Raw genomic sequence first — 23,850 nt, forward strand, 5'->3', positions numbered from 1 at the left:
GCCTCATTATTCATCTCTTCTTCACAGCTCACTAAGCCGTCTGCTTTCATTTCATCACGTCGGCTGGAGCTCCCCCTCCTGCATCAATCTGTGCTGAACCTGAATTAAAACACAAACACCACAGTCTGCAGTAAATATATAACAGACTAATACGACTACTGTTCATTGGATCTGAGGAATTCCCCATAAAAACTTTTTATATTCTAATTAGCAATTGTTGCATTTTCTTTCTACATTGTCTGTGAGCTGCAGCGGCTCTGGTATCATAAAGCGATCAGTGCAGGAGAAGAGCCAGATATCATCCAAAACAGGGAGTACATCCCTTTTCAAATGACTAAAAATCTCACCTCAGACGTGACCTTCAGGAACATATATTGAAGATATAGTGCCCCCCGGGTCAAGCTGATTGACCTCTGACCCCTTCAACCCTGCCCTCTGAGTTTATAGATGGCAAAAGATCACTTTCAGGTCAGCGTCTTAAAAATCAGATGGAAACAATAACTGCAGATTACCTTGTTGTAATTGCTGAGAACACACCCTGGCTGCATGTATTGATAAGAACACACCATGTTTGGAGGAAGCAGGAGTTGGTGTTTAGAAAAGCTGAGCGTGCAGACGTGTTAAAAATGACTCAGAAACAATATGGTTGCAAGATGTTCGGGGGCATTGGAGCTGCTTACATGTCTCTTGTATGTTCCTCCCTTGTTTTTCTCACAGTAAAAGAGGATGTGCGACATCTGGAAGCGCTCAGGAGGCAGGACCTGAAACTTCCCCCCGTGTCGTTTCTCAGGGCACAGACATCAAAGGAGGCGGCAGATAATGTTTTCTCTCCTGTAAAGGTGTTTCAGCAGCGGGCCACCGACACTGCTGTCTCTCACTCAGGACGACAGTCTGACGTGGATGATATGTCGGTCTGGAACACACACAGGACAAACTGAAGGTTAGCACACACTAGAAGAAAAAGTTTACGAGGCCTGATTCAGTGACTGACATGACAAAATCTGTGTGAATAAAGTTCTGTAAAGCTTTAAGGTGCCATGAGCATGAAATGAAGGTCTGAGGATGCTTCAGGTGAGGTGTCATCAAACAGATCATCAAACAGCAGGGTGAGGGACTTTCTCACAGCGCCACAGTGAGGTCTGAATGAAAAGGCGAGAGCAGAACACCTGCTGCTGCCCTCAGCTCTTTTATTTAGTGGAAAGGTATGTTGTCTTCTTCCCTCTGAAGCCTCCAGCACCTGATATTTACTCTACACTCCGCAGGCCGACCTTCTCCTGTTTCAGCTCTGCAGGTTCTCACCTCCCCCCCACAGCGAAATCATCTCAGTCACAAACTGTTTTCAGTCACATGAAGAGATAATGAACCGAGGGAACAGATTAGACCTTTCAGTGGCTGGTGTGGTCGAGTATGGGTGAGGAGGAAAGTCTACGTCCTGATTTGTTTTTTTAATATCACATGTGTCTACTGTTTGTGCATCTTTAGCTTCAGTGTGTTTAGGATTAAACTCCAATTAAAATAAAGAGATTAAATATTTTTATAGTTTATGATGAAACTGATACATAGATGAAGTAAAAAGAGAACTTCTTTAGCTTTAAAATTAAAACTATATATGTTTATATATTGTTTCAATGGTCTTTCATACACACATGCTGCTCAACTTTCTCTGACTGGACACTCATTTCCTCCACAGCTGTTGACATGCTGTGAGTGTATCAGAGAGCACATACAGCTGCAGCAGTATATACACTGTAGTCACATGTATAATCTGCTGCACAAATGTCTGAACTGTCAGAATGTGAGAAACAGCCAATCCATGTTTATTTCTCCGCTCAGCAGTGATTCAATGATCTGCACAGAACATGAAATATTTCTCATGAGTCATTTTGCCTGGAGATGTTGAGCAGAGGTGACAGCATGTGGAGGAAAACGCTGTCTGTTTTTTCGTTTGATGCCTTACTTTCATTTTGCTCACACTGACGCGCGGTTCTGTGTCTCCTTGTTTCCTTTCCTTGTTCGGAGCCGCCTCGGAGAGGGATTCAGTTCTGATCATGACAGTTTACCGATGTGATTTGTTCCTGGGATCACAGAAGACCCACCTCCAGGAAAAGACTCCTCCGTGGTTTGTTCCCTCCTCCCTCCCATCTTCTTCTCCCTTTGTCATCTTGCGCGCTCCGCACAGGAGAAGCCGCAGTCTGCAGCGAGCGCAGCGCAAATTTCAACCTCTTTTCTCTAAGCGAGGATATAAGAAGAGTTTGCACCACTTTCGTTTCCCCACACTCTAAATGGGACCAGACGACTGAGGCGAGCCTGTTGCATCACTTCACCCCGGAGCCGCAGCGATGGACTGTTGCGCATATGGTTCGGTGCGCCTCTTGTTCCCTGGATATTTACGCATCGCGCTGCTGTGGCTCGTGCAAACAGGAGCGTTCGCGCAACATGGTAGGTGCATGTAAGACTTTGTTATGGCTCAAGTTCGCGCTAAAAACGACCTCAAGTCCTGAGGTTTTGACTTTCAAACGGTGCCCAGCTGCCATGTAGCGGACGATTTTACCTCGAAGAATAGAAAAAAACATTTAGAATAAATGCAGATGTCTAATAGGACCCAGAGCCTCACATAGAACATCTCTAATCCTCATTTCGTGACATAAGAAGCAGAAATAAGATCATGTTGCCTGTTAAAAGCTGCAGCAGATTCAGCAGAGTTGGCCCGTGCCGCTGCACTTCCCATCACTCAGCAGGTCCAGAGGTCAGATGGACCTTCAGAAGACACAAGACAAGAGCAAAGCTAGTCACACACAAAGAGGGAAACAGCTCAGAGGCACTGAGGTCAAGGAGAAACAGACATTTTAGCTCTTTGTCAGGTTCAAACACAGTGACTGTGTCTACTGCAGAACTTCTTTAACTGCACTTTTTATCTGAGCACTGGGTTTTGAGCCCATCAGCAGGAAAGCTTTGGAGATTATTTGCTAATTATCACTTCAACAAACCCTGGAGTTAATTACAGCGAGGAACTAGTGGAGAACAAAAGAAGAAAATGCTGTAAAAACAACATGAGCAGAAATAAAAGTAACAGAGAATCATAAAAGGCAGCTGTATGTGAAACATTTAGTGTTTACTGGTTTTTCTCATTGTTGTCTTGTCAGGTTTCTTCTCCCATCATGCTCTTGTCTTTGTGCCGCTGCTGCTGTGACATGTGTTGGTCATAAATCTAAAGGAGGATTGTAAACGTTGCAGAAAACTTTACGATTTTAGCACAAAAAGTCATGTGTGATTCTCCTGTGATCTCCTGCTTGGTTCACACTGCCTGCTCTGATTTTATTCCTCTGATGTTTACACTGCCTGAACTCACTCTTCTCATGTAGTAGCTGACTCATTCAGTCAAACATGCCACCCCGTCTCCCATCTCCATCATGTCTTTGTCTCCAGGGCGTCCACAACACATCAAAGCACACAGTCGTAAACTTTAAGGCAGGCCATTGTAAAACAAAACGCTGTGGGTCCTCACGGAGCTTTGCAACAAGAACATGAGGGATTTCTGCGCCAAAACAAAGTCTACCACAACTCCTGTCACCCAAGGAGACACTTTGTCTGTTTAAACAGTGGCAGGTCTTCTAGATTCTTCCTCAGGTGTTAAAATGCCTTTAACCCTGCTGACCTGTCAGTGGCACCATCAGTAAAAACTCCCAGAAGCCTCTTACGTTGCTGGATATCCCAGTCTGAAAGTGGTTAAAACAATTCACAGGACAGTTCTGGTTTTATATGTGATATATATATAAAGAAATGGCATCTTAGATTTGACAGGGAGATCAGGCAGCAGCCTCGGTCATTACTGGTCTTTAAAAAACAATATAATTCAAGCCCTGTCTACTACATGCATGTAATGTGTTGTCCTCCACAAATCCGGACCCTAACCCTGTCTGTGCTGGTCTGACTCAGTAGCTTCTGTTTGGCGGTGAGTGACGGGCCCTCTGGGAAAAAGACCTGTAACCTCAGTTATGTTAACACCACGCTCTCCTAAATTAATCTTCTTTCCTGAGAAACTGGAGAATTCCCCGCAGAGTCCCTGCACATCTGGGCTGCTGAGGGCCTCCCTCCCAGTGGGATCTCCTCCACCCGGGGGCCGGTTCATTAGCTCACCACCCCCTCCGCCTCCACCACCTCCCCTCCGGCTCTGTAAACTCATTAAGCCGCCAATTGGAACAGTTTAGCTAGCAGCCAAAGTCTCGCCGATTGTCCTCCTCCCTGAAAACCTGCTTGTTTGGACGACCTGTGACCTCAAGTCTTGTCACGCAGACAGGTGACGATGTAAACAAGAGCATTTGCTTTCAAGAGGCTGTCAACGTGAAGACCAGCCTGTAAGACCTTGTTTAGGCTCGGGATCACTGGCAGTAACTTCACCCCGACCATTCAAGGCTTTGACGGTCTCAAGGCTTCTTAAACACCCTGAATGTTTGTTTTCCCTGACTTTACTCAGCCACCACACTCAAACTCAAACAGAGGAAAGGGAACGAGGTTTGTCCTCTGGAAGTGAAAGAACAATCTGTTCTTTTTGTTTAGGTTTGTTAAGAAAGGCCTCTGCTGACGACTTCATTTCACTTCACAGATGTAGAGCTTTTCAGAGTGTGCTAGGGTGGAAAACTGCTTGTTCTGCTCAAGTAACTCCTCCAGTTGTTTCAGCCTCCAGCTGCAGGCGGTGTTCAGAGGCCTCTCATGCGCCATTGGCTTTAACGTCCTTTCCCGGGGCGAGTTTGGAGAGGTGAGAGGCTCAGAGGAATGTCTGTTATTCTTAGCAATTTAGATAACCTCTGGGGGTGAAATGATCTTTCTGGCTCACCTCCTTAACGCCCACTGACACTTTAAAGAGCAATCATACATGACGTTGTCGCCTTTTTCTCGCTGTTGATGCTCAAGTTGAAGTTCTTCAGCAACAAATGATTCAGTGTTGGAGGGTAGAGGTAGAAAAACACACTCCTGAACATCTCCATCTGTGTGTTCTCTGCACTGCATCTCCTGAAAAATCAAACGTGACATCTCTTTCTTTGTCTTTTCAGTCACAGTGGATGTCACTGCTCATGCACACGGGTCTTCTTCTGCACAAGACACACATAAAGAGCATCTGGATACCATACAGTCAATGTTCAAATATACAGCAAAGATTTCTTGATCTAGAAACCAGCTGGATCTCTGTTGTGTTTCACAATCAGAGAATAAAAAGGAGCGAATCAAATTTCTGTTTACGCTAAAACATGGTCCATTGCTTCATTTTAAATGAAGATCAAATGGACCTTGAGTTAAATATACAGTAGCTCCTCCGATTACTGTTCCCAGAGCCAAGAATAAACTTTCAGACTCAAATTTAAATGAGTTCTTTAACCTACAGTTAATCTTTCCCACGATTAAATGAGCTGCTTTTGTTTTGTCTCTGTCTGTAACATCTTTCCCCTCAGACCTGCACACAGCCAAAACAGCAGGACTCTGTCAGAGATAAAGACGCCATCTGATCATGGCCTGTGATTCTTCCGTTTTCATTTCCTGTCGATTAAACCGACAGATCTGGAACACAGAGAGAGACAGCGAGAGGAAGAGATTTTAGATCCAAAAAGACTTTAACACTGAGTGTCAGACCGTAGTTTTCTGTTTGTTATAATACTCAGATTAACATCTGCTCAGTATTTGTGTGAAGTTGTTTTTCTTCTTCTCCACATTGTCTTGGTTTCACTGCTCTTCCGCTTTCATCACAGTTTGACGTCCTCCCTGTCATTCTTCTTCTCAGCACCGGAGTGTTACCCGGGAGGCCATCGGACTCTGCGTAATCCCTACCGGAGCGTGGACTTTGACTCCACAGAGATCCAGAACACTGCCATCCAGGATCTGATCTGCGACCACTCGCTGTCGCCGGGCTGGTACAGGTTCAAGATCAACAATAAACCGGCGGAGATGCCGACCACCTGCGTTGAGGTAAGATACCAAAATAGCAGGTGAGTTCTGCCCAAAAAACGTGGTTGTGTTCACTGTTCCACTTTCTCTCTGCCAGTAAAATAGCATCAAGCATCCTCTGTCTGCAAACACCTAGCACCCAGCAGATTGGTATAATAAGCACCTTCAGCCCAGCTGAAGGGCATAATAACCCCTCCCTGCAGGTAATGACTGTTTCTCCTGACGCCCCCTCACCCCTGTAGATGAACCGCTGTGGCACACAGGCTCCAGTGTGGCTGTCACTGAAGGACGCCTCCCTGCCGCGGCCCGGCGACGTCCGCCAGCTCTCCGCCTGCGCCACCTGGCAGTTCTTCCACGGCAGCGCCAAAGACTGCTGCTTGTTCCGCATCCCCGTCACTGTGAGGAACTGCGGCGAGTTCATGGTCTACCACCTGCAGCCCACGCAGGGGTGCATGGGATACTGTGCTAAAGGTAGCTGTGGCAATTATGGAATATTTAGCAGTCATAAATGCAACAGCCATGTCTCTGTGATTTGTTTTCTTTGCATAATAATAAGAAGTGCTCATGTTTCAGTTGCCTCTGATGTGGGACCAAGACTCTGCCCTCCAGGTGAGGTGGAAGTCAGCGGCCGATGCAAAGGTAAGACCGTTCAAATGTCAGTTTGACTCAGATCACATGTTGTTTGTCTCTGATGACTGACGAAAGCCTCCGTTTCCAGCCTCCGTCCCATCCCTGCCCTCCCGGCCCGTGATCACTGCGGAGCTGCTCGGCCACAGCGTCCACCTGAGGTGCTCCTTCATCCCGCCGCCGTGGAGCCAGCTGCTGGGCTTCCAGGTGGTTTGGGCCAGACACATCGGCCACAGCATGAAGGCTGAGATCAGGCAGGAATCCACGCTGAAGCCCTTCTCTCTGGTGGAGATGGATGGCGTTCACTTCAGGCTGGGAGAAACGGTAATTCCTGCCAGACTGTGCTGAAAGTTTCAGGAGCACATGTGGAGGGTTTGACCCCTGGAGCAGGCAACGTAAGCCATGGATCACGCTGACCCCCTTTTGCCTGGGTTCAACCTTAAAAAGCAAAGGCAGAGAGGCAACATGTGTCATATCACGTTAAGAAAAGGCCAGAGGAGGGTGGGGAAGTTAAATCAGTTGCAGGTTGGAAAAGCCTCGTCCACATGCTTCCTATTTAAACCTCTCCATTCAAATCTTCACAGTTAATTCTAGGGAAGTTATTTTTACATGGACAGATGCACATATATACAGTGAAGCTGTTTCTTGTGATCATATAGACTGTTTTCTTGACAACTCAGTACTGAGTCATAGAAAACATGTTCATACTTCTTTATGTGCTCAAAGGGACACCAGAAGATAGGCAGTGGTAACCTGCACTATGTCTGCAGGCATGTTCAGTTTGGATATAACTTTAACACGTCCTCTTCCATTGCAGGCGTCTGTTTTAATTCTGCATTCTCTCCATCATATCAACAGTCTGCTGCACAGCCTCATCTCCACACAGCCACACCACAGAGGCTGCTGAGACTAATTATTTGTTGCCAGGACACACTCGGTTATTAGACGTTCAGCGTGATGCTATTTGAAACTGAGGTGACGTCACTCTCACTGCTCGCCCTCGTCCAGCTGTGGACCATTGTGCTGCCTTATTTGGACACCAGGCTTGCATTAGTTGTGTCTGGAACATGTTGCAGAGGGCTGAGCTCGCTCACGGGGCCCGTCTTCAACACATGTTGATACTGCATCTGAGCTGGGTCAAAGGTCACCCCCACCCAATCTTTTCTAACCCTAAGAGAGAGTTAAATGTTAATGCTGTGGACCAGTGGAGCGCTGCAGTGTGGGACACACACAGAAATGTTTGGATAAATCACAAATACAGTGCCAGTCGTGTGTCGTTTTCATGAGTAATAATCAATATATAGGAATTTAAAGAGCCGGCTCATTTGGAAATATAATCAACATCATCTGAAGAGCTTAAAATGATTTTGTTCCACAAATACACAATGTTAGAATCAGGTTTGATGGATTGATAAAAACTATTCGACCTTTATCTTTTGTTGCAGTTCTCCTGCAGTGTGTCGACTGTCAGAGCCAACTCCAGCAGCACCAGATCTACGCCAAAAGAAAGTGAGAGTTTCTATGCTGGACTGAAGGTAAACATGCACGTCTTGTGTTTAAACTCGAGTCTACACCAGGATAAGAAGCAACATTCCTTTAAACGCTGGTGATTTTAAGCCCCGCCGCACTCACCATAGGCTCGTTTTTCCCCCCTCTTGCTCCTCAGTTTTCTCCAGACTCGCTCCACATCGCAGAGAACGGAAAGGAGCATGAGGTGACCGTCCACAGCACAGTGCCCATCCCCTGCTACAACCCCGACCACGGCAACCAGTGTGGAGTCCCTCTGGCTCTGAGCGTCCACGACCCAGGTCAGACCTGCAGGAAAACAGAAGACGTTCCCTTAATTTGACTATTATTTTCACATTTGTGACCAAAACACAAATTAGAGGAACTGAATTAGGACGTGTTAAGACACTGAAAGATGCAAGAAACTTCAGTAACATCAGAAAAGACTCCAGCAGGTGACTCTTCATTATTTTAGTATAAACAAAGATGCCCTGAAAGAACAGCTTGTTAGATTGTTAAAGACGATTAGAGGGTCAGGTTGTCATCCTCAGTCTTCTCTGCTGTTGTTGTTGACATTGAATTTCCTCTTTGCTGCTTTGGGTTTTTCTTCTGTTGTGTTCCAACTTGTCCTGTACATCGTCACATCAAAGCCAGTTTCAGGAAGACTTTATTACAGTTCTACAGGCAGCTGCGTGCCGTCCGTTAACACTAACTTGCCGCCGTGTTGACATCCACAGACAGCTTCGAACACGAGGCCTCAAATGTGGCGCTGTCCGCCTGCCAGGTGGAGCTGCAGCCTGACGCCTGCAGCGACGGCAGCTGCGGCCGGGCGACGTTTTTTGTCACCGCCGTCACTGATTTCACACGAGATGGGAACCGTCTGAGCCTGATCGGTGGTCTGCCCGGACCCAGCGCGCCACGACTCTGGAGGAACTATGTCCCAGTGTCTCTTAAAGTGAGTTGAAGTGAAACTCCTTGGATGTTTGTGGATAAACACATTTGATTTTATTCTCATCTAGATCAAATTTGACTTAAAGTCACCTACTGTGTCGTGTATACCAAGGTTCCAGAGATCTGGAGACATATAAATTGAAATTGTGGCCCTTAAGGGATTTAAAGAGATCCTTGAGGACCCTTATTTTCTAGTGGTTCATAAAAAAGTTCAAGCCATTCTTGAGGATTTACTACTTTAAGGGGTTTTAGAGGAGGATTGATGAGTACTTCAGGACACTCCCTTCAACCCTGAGGGGCTTCTAGTGCCCCTGTAAGTCAGGGAAAATTGGAAATCGAGACATGAAAATTGCATGGGACTTAAACGCCCACTGAGCCTTGAGGCGCTTTTTATGGATTTGTGTTGTCACTGAAGACAGTGCAGGGATACATAGGAAGCTACTGTAAGTTTTTCAGGTTCTTTAAGGTGATATTCTGAAGATCCAGGAGGGTTACAGGGGTTCCTGGACTCCTTGAGGATGCCCAAGGGGTCCTTGAAGGAGGTTCAAGTGGCCCTTGGGGATTTCAGGAATCCTGAATTTCTTAAGGGGGCACCAGGGTTCAAAACTAAATGAATAAGTGCAGAGTGATATAATAATCTCAGTATTACTGTGATTAGAGAGTAATGTTTAGGCTGTGTACTGTGTACACATACACACAGGTATACAGTGCTTTATGAGGTTGGAGAGGAGGGGGGTGTTCAGGGCCTAAAGTGTGCCTGCTTCATGGTTTGACATGATGTTTTAGGAGCGCTGCTCTAAGTGGTCATTAGCTGCGTCCACGTTATGTAAGACATGATGTCAGCCCTGCAGACACTGTGTCTCTGAGGGGTCTGCAGAGCAATTTTCCCATCTGTGTTTAATGAAAACATCAAAGCCCAAGGTCAGAGGGTCAGAGGGTCAGAGGGTGGGGCACCCCCCCTAATCTTTGTTCTCCTGACCTCTGCCCCCAGGTCACAGTCCAGGATGTTCCCACTTCCATCTGCTACTCTCTGACTGACCCACATATCATTACATTGGACGGCAGGTAAATTCCCTCCTTATCAGCTGTCAGCAGTTGTCAAATGATCATTTTAACTGATTTATAATGCTGCTCTTATGATAGATAGTTCTACTCCTCAGATTTGATTAATTGAGTTTCAGTTTGGAATGATAAAACAGCAGAGTAACTCAGTGTGTGTCCTGTGCAGGCGTTATGAAAACCAGCAGACTGGCACCTTTGTTCTTTACCGGAGTCTCGCCCGAGAGTTCGAGGTCCACTCTCGCCAGTGGGACTGCGGCAGCCGACACTACGCCGTTGCCTGCAACTGTGGCGTGGCGGTACGAGAGGGGAACGAGGTTGCCGTCTTTGACATGTGCGACGGTCAGCCGCAGGAGAGCAGGCCACAGCTCACCCTGAAGAACCTCGGTGACGGGGAGGGCGGTCGGCTCAGGGTGCTGGAGACCCACCAGGGGAAGAAGGTCACCGTAGGTATCCGAACATTTTGACACTGGTGCAGATTAATTTTGGAGCATCACGCTGTTTTTTTTTCCCAGGAGACATCATAGCATACCCATCATATAAATACGATGAAGAATGTGCAGCTCTCTCAGGTTGTACTTTCTTTTTTTTTTGCTGCATGAGGAGAGTGTGTTAATTAGCTGCTGGGTGTGACTCTCCTCTCGTAGTTGATCTTTCCCTCCGGGGCCTTTGTTAGGGCCGATGTTGGTGACTGGGGGATGAGCCTGTCCGTCCGGGCGCCCAGCGTCGACTACGGCAACACGAAAGGCCTCTGCGGCACCTTCGACCGCAATGGCAGCAACGATTTCCACAGCTCTGACGGCAGCTCCTCTGGCCCTGATAACCTGCAGCGCTTCATAGAGGACTGGAGGTCAGTCTGCGACAGGAGAAAGGCAAATTAAAATATGTTGGTTTGAATTTGCTTTACTAGGACCTCATTTTGCTGAACTGGCAGATTCTTTAAAGTTTCCACAAAGCTCTTTGTGTTTTTTTCCTTCTCTTGTGTGTGTGCTAGGATAGCTCCAGGTGAGAGTTTATTTGACAAGACGCCTCCCGGGACGACGCAGGAGGTCAGGAGGCCCTTCTGTCAGTGCCAGAAAGGATTCAGCACTTCTCATCACGCTGGCAGAGGGATGAGGAACCTGTACAATCCTTCCGCTCACTCCGACTGCATCGCTTACGATAATGTGGATTACACATCTGTGTTCCCCTCTATGGACACAACAGTGGAATACATCAAGAGTCCAGAAAGAGAGGAAAGCATCCTGGATATGTCTGCCTTTATCAGTCATCCTCTGGAGAGGAGGCACCTTTGGTTTCACAGTGAGAACAATCAGAACAGTGACGGTGATCCTGAACTAGACAGCGAGTTCCGGAGGGATCATCTGCTTTCCGCTGACAGGCAGAGAAGACGGGCCCCATTTGAATTCCAGCCTGTCTTTGCCGCTCAAAGCCTCAGTCAGGCCGACCTGCAGAATTTCGCTTACTTCTTCCCCGAGGATCACCTGGCAGAGGCCCGACCGGAGGTGCAACCCCAGTGGCCCACGCCGAGCGGCCTGACCTCGGCCAAAGCTCTGGAGGTGTGCCAGATGGCTTTGGCCAACTCCACTGTCGGCGCGGTGTGCCGGGGGCTGCTGGGACGGCGCCTGGACGAGGCCGTGGATCTCTGCATTCTGGACCTGCAGCTCAAAGACGATTTGGGCTGGGAGGAGGCGCTGCTGCCGTACCTGGAGAATGAGTGCGAGAGAAGGTTGCTGGAAAACCGGACCCAGAGGGCTTTGGAGGTGGCTGGTCCACCAGGAGCGTCCGGGGAAGTGGTGACAGCGCTGCGCTGCCCTAACTTTTGCAATGGAAATGGAGAGTGTACAGAATGGGGCTGCCAGTGTTATCCCAGCCACAGCTTCTATGACTGCAGCCTGGCCATCAGTGAGTGTATAAGCATTGTTATCTGAATCTCTATTCTGATTATCTGCTGAAATAACTAATGATCAAACAATAACCTGTCCTCTAACAGGCCAGCCAGTAGAGTTAACAGACCTGGAGAACAGTGGACTTTGTGACATCCGAGCCTTTGACTGTCGAAGCGTTCGAGTCTTCGGCCTCGGCTTCATCGACTCTCCTGACCTCAGCTGTCACGCCACCAGACTCAAGGTGAGGGAAGGCGCTGTCAGATGTCAGGCTGAGAGCAGTCAAGATTAAATCAAATGGATTTCATCTAAATTGCGTTGATCTGCCTCCACAGTACATGAACGGCGTCTGGGTTACAGGGGAAAAACAGAGAACAAAAGCCACTTTCCTCAGCTCCAAAGCTTTGGACTGTGCCGTCCCATCTCTGAGCAACACCAGCCGTCAACACAGAGGACTTCATGATGGACGACAAACCATACGCACGCTGGGAGATTAAGGTAATGCAGCTTCTCATATTTATAATGATAATAATATAATTTTTCTTATCAGAGGCTCTTTACAATATCTCCTCCTTCTTCTGTCAGGTGACCAATGATGGATCCCAGTACAGTCAGGCCAAGGTGCTGACAATCTACGATGGCGTTTGTCAGGTCTGCGAGGCGTCGCGCTCAGGACTCTGTAAGTTAAAGGTAACTCACATCCATCTAAGATGTTTATCTCCTCCCCAGTGAACTGAAAACTGGCTATTTCTAAGAAATATGCCGCCATTTTCATGAAACAAGTGCTTTTAAAATTTGAGTAGATGGACTCCTGCAGCTGCAGCAGTTAGTTAAGAAACCTTGGACTTTCCCGTGTTTATTTAAATATGGGAAACAGATTTATGAGACAGTGGGTGTTTAGTGGTGAAGCGTTTTATATGCTGTGTTAGGGGTTCCCAGTCTGCACTCTTGTAGCTGTCTGAATGACTAAACCAGAGACAGAGTGATTTCCCATCACAACATGCAGCAGCTGACTAAAAACTAGACATTCATTAAAAAGAAACAGGTACAGAGGGGGTCCTGTTATCTTAACAACAACCCAGAGTCAACACACAAACAGCTGCGCACACCAAGAAATGTTCATGTGTTTGCCAAAGCTGAACCAAATTGAATTAACTTAAGTGCAGATGTAGCAGATGATGTGTATTTAGAGCTGATTTCCTGTTCCTCACCTGGCAGAAAAAAAGGCAAAAGGAAAACAAGCATCTTGGAAAAACATGTTTTACAATGTTGTAATTCCTGCTGTGTCAACATGTCACCATTTAATAACAACCCTGTAAATATGAGTATACAAACAAACCTTTTTTCTGTTTTACTGTGTCTCTGTTGGCCAGGAGCGGACGTGTAACATCGACGGGATGTGTTTCGCAGAGGGAGACTCCAATCCCAGCAGCCCTTGCCTCCTCTGTGACCCTCACACCTCCAAATTCACCTGGTCTGTGAACCAAGGTACAAACGGGTTTTCAGAAATAATCTTCTTGGCTGAGTCCGTGAGGTCGACAAACATGTGACACAGAAAATGGATGATAACAGCATTTATCCTACCGTACTAGTGGAGGTGGTGTGTCGCTGCGGTAGCTGTCCAACTGTGGTCCTGTTTGTCTCCATTAGCAGATCAAAGCGGAGGTTTGAGTTTCCCAGCATGCCCTGACCTGTCGCTTAACCACTCTGAGAGAGAGAGAGGGGAGGAGAGGGGGAAATAGTGTTGTAATAGTGAGGCCGTAGTGCTAATTTTAGCAGATTCCTTAAGCAATGGAGTGAAATAATTCATCTTGTCCCCAGTGCAGCTGTACAGTTTGTTATAACCAGACACAATAAGGCAGAGGACAGTGATTACATCAAGAGAAAAGCACTTCTTCTGGAAGGGGAATTCTCTCAGCACACTGTCAGACTATTTGCTTGTTTCTCAGCAGTTTGTTATGGAATTCAGAAATAGTAAACATCTTATTAATGCTGCTTTCTAAACATATGTCCATCATGCTGTGTGATCTGAGTAGTTGGGGGATGCTACATGATCTTGTTGAAATACCTGCGGAGAGCTCCAGTTGGAAAGAAAAGATGGGAAGCTCTCCAACCGCGGACGTGTGTTTACAATGATTCTTCCAGAAAACGGCCCGGAGGAGAGTTCTTGCCAAACCGAGCTCAGTTCTGAAGAGTTTATTTCAGGACAGGAAGCAAATTCTGTCATCAAAACACAAAGAGAATAATGGGAATAATTGCTAGTGCCTGAAAAGCAGGTTGTATTTGTACACAGAGGCTCAACTCTGCACCCCACTTCAGCCTGTGTCTTCACCTTTTCCTCCCCTGGCAGTAAACGAGCCGCCGGCCTTCCACCGACCTCAGATCAACCTGCGAACATTCGCCGGCGAGAACTTTGTCTTCCAGTTTGCGGCGTCAGACCCCGAGGGCTCGGCGCTGCTCTTCCAGCTGGAGGAGGGTCCACAGGGGGCTGTTCTCTCCCCAGCTGGCCTCCTTATCTGGAGAGTCCCCCCGGTGCCTCCAGAGGAGAGGGGACGCTCGTTCCGCTTCACGCTGTCCGACGAGTGCAACGCCCAGAGCACCTTCACTGTGGAGGTAGAGCTGGAGGAGGGAGAGGGGAAGAAAGAAGGGGAGAGAGGGTTTACATCAATAATTATCCCTGTCCCTGCAGATTGACGTGGTGCCGTGCGGCTGTCAGAACGGAGGCACGTGCGTGACAGATGTCAACTTCCCTGCCGGCAGTGGGAAATACCTATGCGTGTGTCCTGAGGGGACGAAGGGTGAGCTCTGCGAGGAGGACGTGGACGAATGTTTGTCGGCTCCGTGCACGGTCGGCAAGTGCATCAACACGGTCAGTGGGTACAGATGCGAGTGTCCTGCGGGGCTGAGAGGTAAGAGCTGATGACAGTCCTCCAAATTTATCTGTGCCCTAATTCAAGAAAAGCAGGTTCTGTTTACTCTTCTGGCATCACATTTGCAGCTGTAGAGAATCAATCACAGTTATGGTTCATAATCGCAGAATCAATTTCCTGTGTCTCTGTGTGTGTTTTTGGCAGGTAAAACTTGCCTGGAAGATATCAATGAGTGTGAAAGGAAGCCCTGTTTCCCTGGAGTCCAGTGCTTCAATAGCTTTGGCTCCTATGGCTGCGGCCCCTGCCCCAAGGGCATGCTGGGAAATGGGACAAAATGTACAGGTAAGCGTGGGCATCTCATCACTGACCTACCGTCTCACTTGCCATATGTTGCTGTGGAGAAATGCACCAGTTTTTTCGTTTACGAGAGGTATTCAGTTATAGGTTTCCCAAATCTGGTGTCCAGTCCTGAGATCTGAGAACATAAAACAAAGTCTGATCATTACATCAGGAGAATAACATGAGAACACTTTGCTCTCTTAAGCTTTCTAAGATAAGACATGTAAGTCTGAGCAAATCATTTCACCATAATCTGTCTTAAAGTTGTTTTACCGAAAAATAAGTGAGATATTTTACTAAATTCTCAATGCAAGTCTGTTTTCAGTTTTCAGTGGACATAGCTCATGAGGTAATAATTATTTAGAGCCACTGATAAACTCTACTCTCTCACCAGGTTGTTCTTTCTTTTACAAAAACAACAATTTAGGACAGTTATAATGATGAAATGACTTCAATGCATGCATACTGTTCACATATGGGAACCTTATACATGATAACATAGCTCCTACCCCCAAACCTGGACCCCATTAGCAGGCATGAGTTTATCAGATACTGCTGTACTCCATTCTGTGGAGATCTAAAGGTCTCACATAATAAAAAAAATGCTCTTTTCTATCTATTTATTCATTCCCCAACAATTATTTTATCATGTATGATCATCTGTTGGACGCTGTGATGTTGGTTCCAACATTCTTTGTGATTATTTGCATTCATTTGCATGCTCGCTCTGTTTTTGTGCAAAGTGAAATCACCGTGGATAAGAGCAACACCCAAACTGTGAGGGCAAATTTGTTCATTGCAGCCATGTTACTCTGAGGACCACTCAGCAGGGACACAGCACTCATGCTGAATGGAAACCAGATGGCTGATGGCACCTGATACTGCAGCCTCCGTCCTCATTTTATATCACAGCTAACTGGAGTTAATGAGTTAAACACTGCCGCTGTGGGAGGAAGAGGGGTTTTTTTTCCTCGCTTCCAGCTAAGCTTAATCTCTCAGTCACGTCTGTATGTATGCATACATGTGAAGTCGCACAGAAAACACATCACAGAGCTGAGATACTAAAGCGTCTGAGATGTAAGGCTGCTTCTCTACCTCAAATCAAATACATTTTTAATTATCCACAAGCTTGATAAAAGCCGACTTCACCTGTATTTGTACAAACTGTAAGCCAGTGCTTTGTGTGATCTTTTTAAGGCTAATCACTAATCGGTTCCTTTTTGCATTCTGACCAGAGAAAACAAACGTGGGCTGAACAGCATTTGCAAATCATCTTCAGTGTTTGCTTTTACAGACTGTTTAATTGTCGGCTGATTTGTGGTTTTCTTGCAATTGCATTGTTGTCCCTTGAGTAATGAAGACTGGCATCTAAGCAGGCTGAAAACCAAACCACAGTGTACACTGCAAGACATTACTGTCCCTAATGGAAATGTTGGCCCACAGCAGAACACACAGCATAAATTACTATTAATATTACATTTTTATGGATCTTTGTAAAAGTTTACTCATGAGGACAGACATTTGGATTTCACTCATTCCCTTTGTTTTACTGCTTACTCAGTCCTGTGATCCTCTGGAGCTGAGGGACTTTGCTTCACCTCAGTTCACCTCAGCTCAGTGCAAAAGATGCTCATGAGTCAGGGGCCAGCGGGAGCTGCACGGGGGATGCAGTATGAAGTTCCCACATCTGAAATGTCCTGGATAGAAAGCGAGCCGTGATGAATGTCTTTTTGTCTTTTTCTTCCGTTCTCTGCAGTCAAAAGCTCAAGAGTCAAGTCCAAATAAATTCTAACTCTAACTGAAGTCGAAGTCCAGAGGGAGCAAGATAAGTTGAGTTATGTCCGGTGTAGCCCTGAATGACAGGCAAGCGTCTCAAAGAGACAGCAACAGAGCGAAAAGAAAACCTGCAATAAATCAAACACCAAGATACGATGCGTGTGATTTATCCTGCATCAGTGGCCGCCAACAGTTCTTGCTTAAATCCGAGTTGGGTTTGTTTGACCTGCTGCCACGTCTGTGGTCTGTCGTCGTGAGTGTTTTCCTGCTACGCTTGTGGCTTGTAAATGTGTTGACAGGCCGTGAGGGCTGAACACGCCTCGTTGAGATCTTTACACAAACTCATTCTAAAGGCTCAGCTCTTGCTGTGCATCTTATTAAAAGAGTTTCCTATTCCTTTACTGTACCATCACACAGACTGTTCTCCGCTCATTCCATCTACAGTCCTTCACTAAGTGGGTGATCTTGAACTTGAATAAGAAGTGATTCCAGATAAGAGCGTCTGATAAAGGCATTACATGGCTATCCAAAGTATAATCTGTGTCTTTCTTTCATGCAGCAGTCGTCAGGCCGGCCACCATCACTCCCACATCTGCTCCTCGTACGACTGTCTACAAGATACCAGATGTTCTGCTGCAACCCCCCAAAATGAAGACAGACTCTTTCTGGAAGACCTCGAGTGGCAGCTCCCCACAGACGAGGGCTGAAGCGGGGAAGACGTTTCCGAGAATTGACCCGGGCCGATCACAAACCAACAAGAGCATCACAGCAATTACACCGAGTGTCTCCCAAACAAGGACAGACGCTCTGAGGAAAACCCAAGGAATTAACTTCAGCCCATCCAAGATTAACACAGACACCGCTAAGAACAACTCAGGAATTGCATCAGAACAAATCAAGCCTGATCAATCCAAAATCAGTAACACTATTGTCCAGACACCCACTGTAGCCCAACCGTCAGGAAGTGGCAGAGCAGCCTCAGGTGAGCCTGATGTTTCATGTTTTACACAGATAAAGTGCCCTGTACAAAGTCCACATCTGGATCTGGTAGTTCTTCAGTGCTTTGCCGACAGACTGATATGAGTTTGTGTCCCCCAGGATCGACTCAGTTTCCAGCCGTCATTGTGTCAGCCACGTGTGCCAGCAGGCCCTGCTTCCCCGGGGTTCAGTGCATCAACCGCAGGCCGCCGCACGTCGGCTACGTCTGCGGCCGCTGCCCGCCCGGCCTTTACGGCAACGGACGTGTCTGTATGAAGAACGCCAAGGCAGGTAGGGGAACCTTTTCTTATTATTTCAAAGCTCTTCTACACCTGAAGCGAAATTTTAAAAAGAGATGTCTTCAGCACATGCATGAATATCATCATCTGAAGACACTCTCTGTGTTGTTGTTCAGGGATAAAAGAAAAACATCAGGCAGTAATGTGAAATCTCTACATACATTGTGGACTACTTTACAGATCTTTAATTTTGATTTTATGATGTCTTGGTTTCCCTGATGTTGTTTTATGTGTTTGTCTTGGTTGGAGGGAATGTCATTTATTGCAGCAGATAAATCAGTATAAGTGGTTAGAGACTGCCTGGATGTAATAACCACCTCAGCGCCTGACCACAAAGTTTCAACACTTGACGTTATTTTTCTCACAATGGGAGCGGGGTGTCCTAACAGTTCAGAAGAGACGGTTTTATTCCAACTTAAATCCCTTTACTGTGGTTCCTGTTTGTCTGGAAAGTCACGAGGCGGAACAAAGTGTTTGTGCAGATGAGAACAAGATAGGAATCATGTAAATCACTTTGCAATGCTGTTCTGTAGAGTTCTAATTTCCTCTTAACATTTTATTAATCCAAGGAGGTTTTGTGTACAAGTCTTCTCTAATAACACGCGGTTACTTAAGCAGATTTTCCTTTCTCTCCTGCTCCTGGAAAAGAGCCTGACATCATCTCCTGTCTTTCCTCAGCATCCAATCACCTCCCTCAGCAGCAGACAGTGGGCAAGACCAGCCGATCCCCGCACGGAAGTAGCAGCAAAGTCTCCCAGCTGCACCTGCCAAGCCTGCCCTCCAGACACAGCATCAAACACCTGTCACTGTCTGTCACCAGACCGAACCAGGACGCTGCCCCACGCCAGGCTCCCGCCTCAGGGAGGGGAGGTGGTACTGGGAGGAGAGAGGCAGTCACTGCTTCCAGAGAAATTCCAAAGACATCAGTGAGCGCTCTTCATGTCACCCACCAAAGTGTCAACCCTAGATCAGATGCTAGGACATACCCGAGAGCTAGCATCACTGCCTCCAGAGAGCTTGTAGTTCCCCATGTGACTGTCCCCAAGGTGAGTCCACCATTTCTGCACTGTGCCAGAGAGCACAGAGAGCAGTCATGATTCATAAAGGAAGATGTGTCTGAGGATATCTGCATCCTATAACCCTCCTTTCTTCTCTTGATAATCATCTCCCAGCAGTCTGAAGCCGCACTGAGCGGAGCCACACCTGTTAAAGTAACTCCTCCTGCTCCTCACCTCTCCACTCAGCCTCGTGAAGTGACGCAGCACAGACAGACAACCCAGCCTCAGCTCAACCACCTGGCATCCACCCAGGCCAAACCCTGGACCCCTTCAAGACCTGCCCTGCCGCTTACAGCTGCCCTCACCGCTCTGTCCTACTCTCTGTCCGAGTCGGAGTTCTCTGCAGATGGAGACGAGGCTGAGCCTGGATCTGAAGCAGAGATGCCGCAGATGATTCCGGCGCTGAGCTTCACAACGCCAGGAAAGGCGGTCTACAGCCCCCCGCTGCAGAGAGCCACCTCGGTCCAGCCAGGGGTCAGGAGCGGTACGACAGCCGACAAGCATGTGACAACCTGCGCCGACCGGCCGTGCTTTCCTGGTGTCCAGTGTGAGCCAGCCATGGACGGGGGCTTCAGCTGTGGGAGGTGTCCTGTAGGGTACACCGGTGATGGACGAGCCTGTCGAGGTACAACTCCATGCCTTCAATACTCCAGAAATGTCCAAGGTTTTTATACTGTGGCTCAGTGTCTCAGAGCGCCTCCTGTGTGTGTTTTAAGCTGTTTGCAGACATACATGTGGCAGAAACATGGAGTGTGCTGCACCAAATACCTGCCGCTGCAAACCAGGCTACACTGGATTTGACTGTCAGACGGGTAAACAAATAAATGCCTCATATTTATTATTATTTTTAGCATTCTCAAATACATTTCTGTATGAATTGATTTGTTTTGGGTATCTGGTTTTTGTTTTTTTTCCTTTGTTTATTGTTACATTCCCATATTTTCTTAGCAATCTGTGATCCGGAGTGTATGAACGGGGGTGTTTGCATCGCTCCGGGTGTGTGTCAGTGTCTGAGAGGATTTCATGGAGAAACTTGTCAGGAAGGTACGGCTTGCTTCCCAGTTTTCCTGCTTTATAAATCAATTAGAAATGATCAGACTCACTGAAATCCATCTCCACAGCTCTGTGCAGATTACCGTGTGAAAACAGGAGGAACCTGTGTGGGTCTGCAGACTTGTTCCTGTCCTTATGGGTTTGTTGGACCTCGGTGTGAGACCAGTGAGTTCACAGCCACTATGATTTCCTTGTTTCCATATTTATTTATTGAGAAAAGTTACAGCCTGATTATTATTTAGCTGTTTTCCCATTAAGTTATTTTCCTTTAAAGAAACAAATGCTCTTAGCATCATGAATATTATGTGTTTGTTTATTATAGTGGTGTGTAGCCGCCACTGTCACAACGGAGGCCAGTGTGTGTCTCCAGATGAGTGCTCGTGTCTGCCAGGCTGGACTGGACCGTCCTGTGAGACCGGTGAGTGTGTGTTTTGTGTGTGTTTGTGTGTACTGACCGCTCAGCGCTGACGCTCTGACCTCTCTCTCCTCCAGCTCTCTGCTCTCCCGTCTGTCTGAACGGAGGCTCGTGTGTTCGGCCGAATGTCTGCGAGTGTCCTCACGGTTTCTACGGAGCACAGTGTCAGAACGGTACATCTACAGCTTCACACATCAGTCAGCCATTAAAATTTGAGGTTTTGTTCAGTGCTGTAATAGGTTTTGTCTCCTACTTCGTCCTCCAGCCGTCTGCAGCCCTCCCTGTAAAAATGGTGGCGTCTGTATGAGGAACAACATCTGCTCCTGTGTGCAGGGATACACGGGGAGGCGCTGCGAGAAAAGTATGATTTCCTCCATCTTCCTCCTCTTCTTGCTTTGCAACTGCTCCTCCTTCTTTCTCATCCTACACCTCACTCTCCTCTAATCTCTTGTGCTCCTTTAATTTGTCCTTCGTGGCTTTAAATAGTTCCTCTCGTTCTCCCTCAGGTGTGTGTGAGCCCATGTGTATGAACGGCGGCAGGTGCGTCGGCCCAGATGTTTGCGATTGTCCGTCAGGTTGGCGAGGGAAGAGATGTGATAAACGTAAGTGCCGTGATACAAGAATCAGATACATTTACGACGTTATAATCCTGCAGGCCAACACACTGAGAGCCATGATGCATCAGTGTGAACACCTGAAGAGTTCTGACTGTTTCCACAAGTTGATTTCATATCAGAAACTGAGCAGGAGCGATCATGACGCTGTGAAACTCACCCGAGCTGAGGCGGAGGCAGGTACAGTGACACTGTCCAGCAGAGCTGTGAACATGTGAACCCTCCAAGTTCTGCTGACAGACATGTGGAAACCATCAGCTCCACGGTCTGCAGTGTTTTACAGGGCTGACCTTCAAACTTCTGACTGAAGCAACAGTTGCCTAAGAGACAGACACCCATCGTTAGCTCACACCTCAACACCTGTCGCTCATTAGGACGGCCTGTCAGCAATAACGAGGCACCTGTGAAGTCTCTGCACCTGGTCTGACACTGAGCTTCACTGTGTTCTGCAGCATTTGGTTTCAGTCTCCTTTTTTATGTCTCCTGCTCCTGCACTGCAGCAAAGAATAATAACATAATCAATACACCTGAGCAGAACATGTTTATAATGACACAGAAAATGAATGTCTCAAAAAAAGATGGTAGAGCAGTCATATCCAAGTCTGACTTGAGTACAGCTCTAAGGTTGAGTCTTGTGTTTCCTTGCAGCCAGCTGTCTGCAGAAGTGTCTGAATGGAGGAGAGTGTGTGGGTCCCAACACCTGCCACTGCTCCCCGGGGTGGCAAGGCATGCTGTGCCAGATCCGTGAGTATTACAACATACACAAACTCAGTTTTGTTCCCTAGCATCCTTCCTCTTACGTAGAAGCTGTACTGAGTCGAGTTCAGGTTGTCCTAAGATCAACAGATCTGCAGGAGATGATACTACATGACCTAATGACACCTCACTGCACTGACCTCCTGTTGTGTGATTTCTCAGCTCACTGTGAACAGAAGTGTCTGTACGGCAGCCGATGTGTCCGACCGAACGTCTGCGCCTGCCGGAGCGGATACTCAGGTTCTCTTTGCTCCAGGAGGGTAAGAAGGACTGAAAATTATTTTGAAATAAAATGAAGATGATTAACTTTTAAATGACTTTCATAACGTAAACTCAATCTAAATGTTCCTCTTTTCCTGGATTCTTGTGTTGTTTTTAACTACACCCTCTGAAGTAGGTATATGAAGGAATATAAAGGTATATATGGATTCTTCCCAGCTGCTCTGAGATTCACATATGTGCGTCAGAAGATCTACATATGAAGAAAACTAGAAACACGTGAAAATGCATCCAATCCCATGATTTTGACCACTTACAGATGATGATGAGAGTCTAAAAAGTTTCAGTGATAAGACTCAGTCTCCAACATTTTTCATTTCTGTGTGCGACTCTTTTCTCTTTTGCAGTGTGAATCTGTGTGTGTCATTATACGACCTCATATTCTTCTTGTTTTTTCAGCTCCCTATTGCCCAAGGTTGAGATCCAAACACCAAACAGCTGGAGCTGGATCGGCACCAATAAAGCCTTCAGGTGATCCAGATCCATCAGCACAGAGCATCATCAAAAGAAAAACCTCTCCACTGGATTACACTGCCAGGTTCAAACTCCAGGGAATCACCCACATTCTTTTCAAACCAAGCAGAGCAAAGTCTGACTCCAGAGGTCAGCTTCATCTCTGTGTGTGTCCAGCACAGGACTGAGCTTAGCACTTAAACTGGAAGCAGGGGGAAAACTAATGTTTTTACAACCTGATGGTGCCCAAAAATACTCATCTAAAAGCAACACTTTCTGCAGTTATTTCTTGACAAACTACAGTTTATTTCTTGGTCCTGCATCTCTACAGCTGCAGCAAGTGATGCCAGTTATAATAAATATGATTTTGTGCAAATGTGGTGATTGCTCACGTAACCTGATTTCTAAGAGTAAACTGGTTTCTTGTTTTTCACTAAATGAGGCTAACAGTTTCCACCTGCTTCCAGTCTTTGTGCTAAGCTAGGCTAGCAAGATGCTGGCTTGTTGTACTCGACAGATTTTTTGCTATGTATGCGTCTGATCATTACCTGAATTTCACCACTTAATATTCTAACATTACAAAAGGCTCAGTCTGCAGAAGACAGATTTCTTCTTTTGTTATCATCCTGCATTGATGAGCTGGTACTTTATTGATCAGTGAGACTGATCATTTCAAAGCTGGTCATTCTCTCCTCTTGGACACTTTCTACTTCTTCACTGTAAACTCCATCATGTTCAGGTTCTACACAACAAACCCAAACCTCTGTATGAGTATTTATTTATTTGGTTGTTTTATACTGTCGCATATTTCTTGTTGTATATATCTTAATCACTGTATAATCTATGGTATTTCTTATTAAAGCATTGTTTATTGGTTGTTTTGTAAGAAAACTAATAAAGATCCTTTAAAGGTACTGATTTCTTCACATTTCTTTAATGGTGGGACAAGTGAAGTCAACCAGGAGTTAAGTGAGGTCAACTTAACTGCACGATA

At 46.6% G+C, this 23,850-nt stretch overlaps 1 protein-coding gene and 3 long non-coding RNA genes across 4 annotated transcripts; 1 reads left to right on the top strand and 3 right to left on the bottom strand.

The window, feature by feature from the left end:
• Positions 1-347: 347 nt before the first annotated feature.
• Positions 348-2,092, bottom strand: LOC108873142 (uncharacterized). Its single transcript, XR_007809026.1, has 3 exons — positions 1,958-2,092; positions 681-913; positions 348-476 (listed from the first exon to the last, which is right to left on the bottom strand). It is a non-coding gene; the product is annotated as an uncharacterized LOC108873142 (long non-coding RNA).
• On the top strand, positions 2,033-23,770 carry si:ch211-246m6.5 (von Willebrand factor D and EGF domain-containing protein). Its single transcript, XM_051065867.1, is given in 35 exon segments — positions 2,033-2,439; positions 5,774-5,958; positions 6,180-6,408; positions 6,511-6,576; positions 6,656-6,888; positions 8,010-8,099; positions 8,231-8,372; positions 8,808-9,025; positions 10,013-10,086; positions 10,250-10,526; positions 10,728-10,930; positions 11,075-11,985; positions 12,074-12,210; positions 12,302-12,403; positions 12,405-12,464; positions 12,552-12,656; positions 13,340-13,454; positions 14,317-14,579; positions 14,656-14,875; positions 15,041-15,178; positions 17,511-17,933; positions 18,050-18,220; positions 18,907-19,274; positions 19,401-19,911; positions 20,003-20,098; positions 20,235-20,330; positions 20,408-20,433; positions 20,435-20,504; positions 20,662-20,757; positions 20,832-20,927; positions 21,020-21,115; positions 21,261-21,356; positions 22,017-22,112; positions 22,287-22,384; positions 22,803-23,770. Coding segments are annotated over 35 exon segments (6,228 nt in total). The 5' UTR covers positions 2,033-2,339; the 3' UTR covers positions 22,824-23,770.
• On the bottom strand, positions 13,186-14,182 carry LOC108873141 (uncharacterized). Its single transcript, XR_001959365.2, has 3 exons — positions 14,035-14,182; positions 13,551-13,673; positions 13,186-13,442 (listed from the first exon to the last, which is right to left on the bottom strand). It is a non-coding gene; the product is annotated as an uncharacterized LOC108873141 (long non-coding RNA).
• Positions 15,020-21,096, bottom strand: LOC108873143 (uncharacterized). The gene is made up of 3 exons (XR_007809025.1): positions 21,008-21,096; positions 20,795-20,904; positions 15,020-15,153 (listed from the first exon to the last, which is right to left on the bottom strand). It is a non-coding gene; the product is annotated as an uncharacterized LOC108873143 (long non-coding RNA).
• Positions 23,771-23,850: the final 80 nt, after the last annotated feature.

Source organism: Lates calcarifer, linkage group LG7_2 (assembly GCF_001640805.2).
Source record: "Lates calcarifer isolate ASB-BC8 linkage group LG7_2, TLL_Latcal_v3, whole genome shotgun sequence".
NCBI lineage: Eukaryota > Metazoa > Chordata > Actinopteri > Centropomidae > Lates > Lates calcarifer.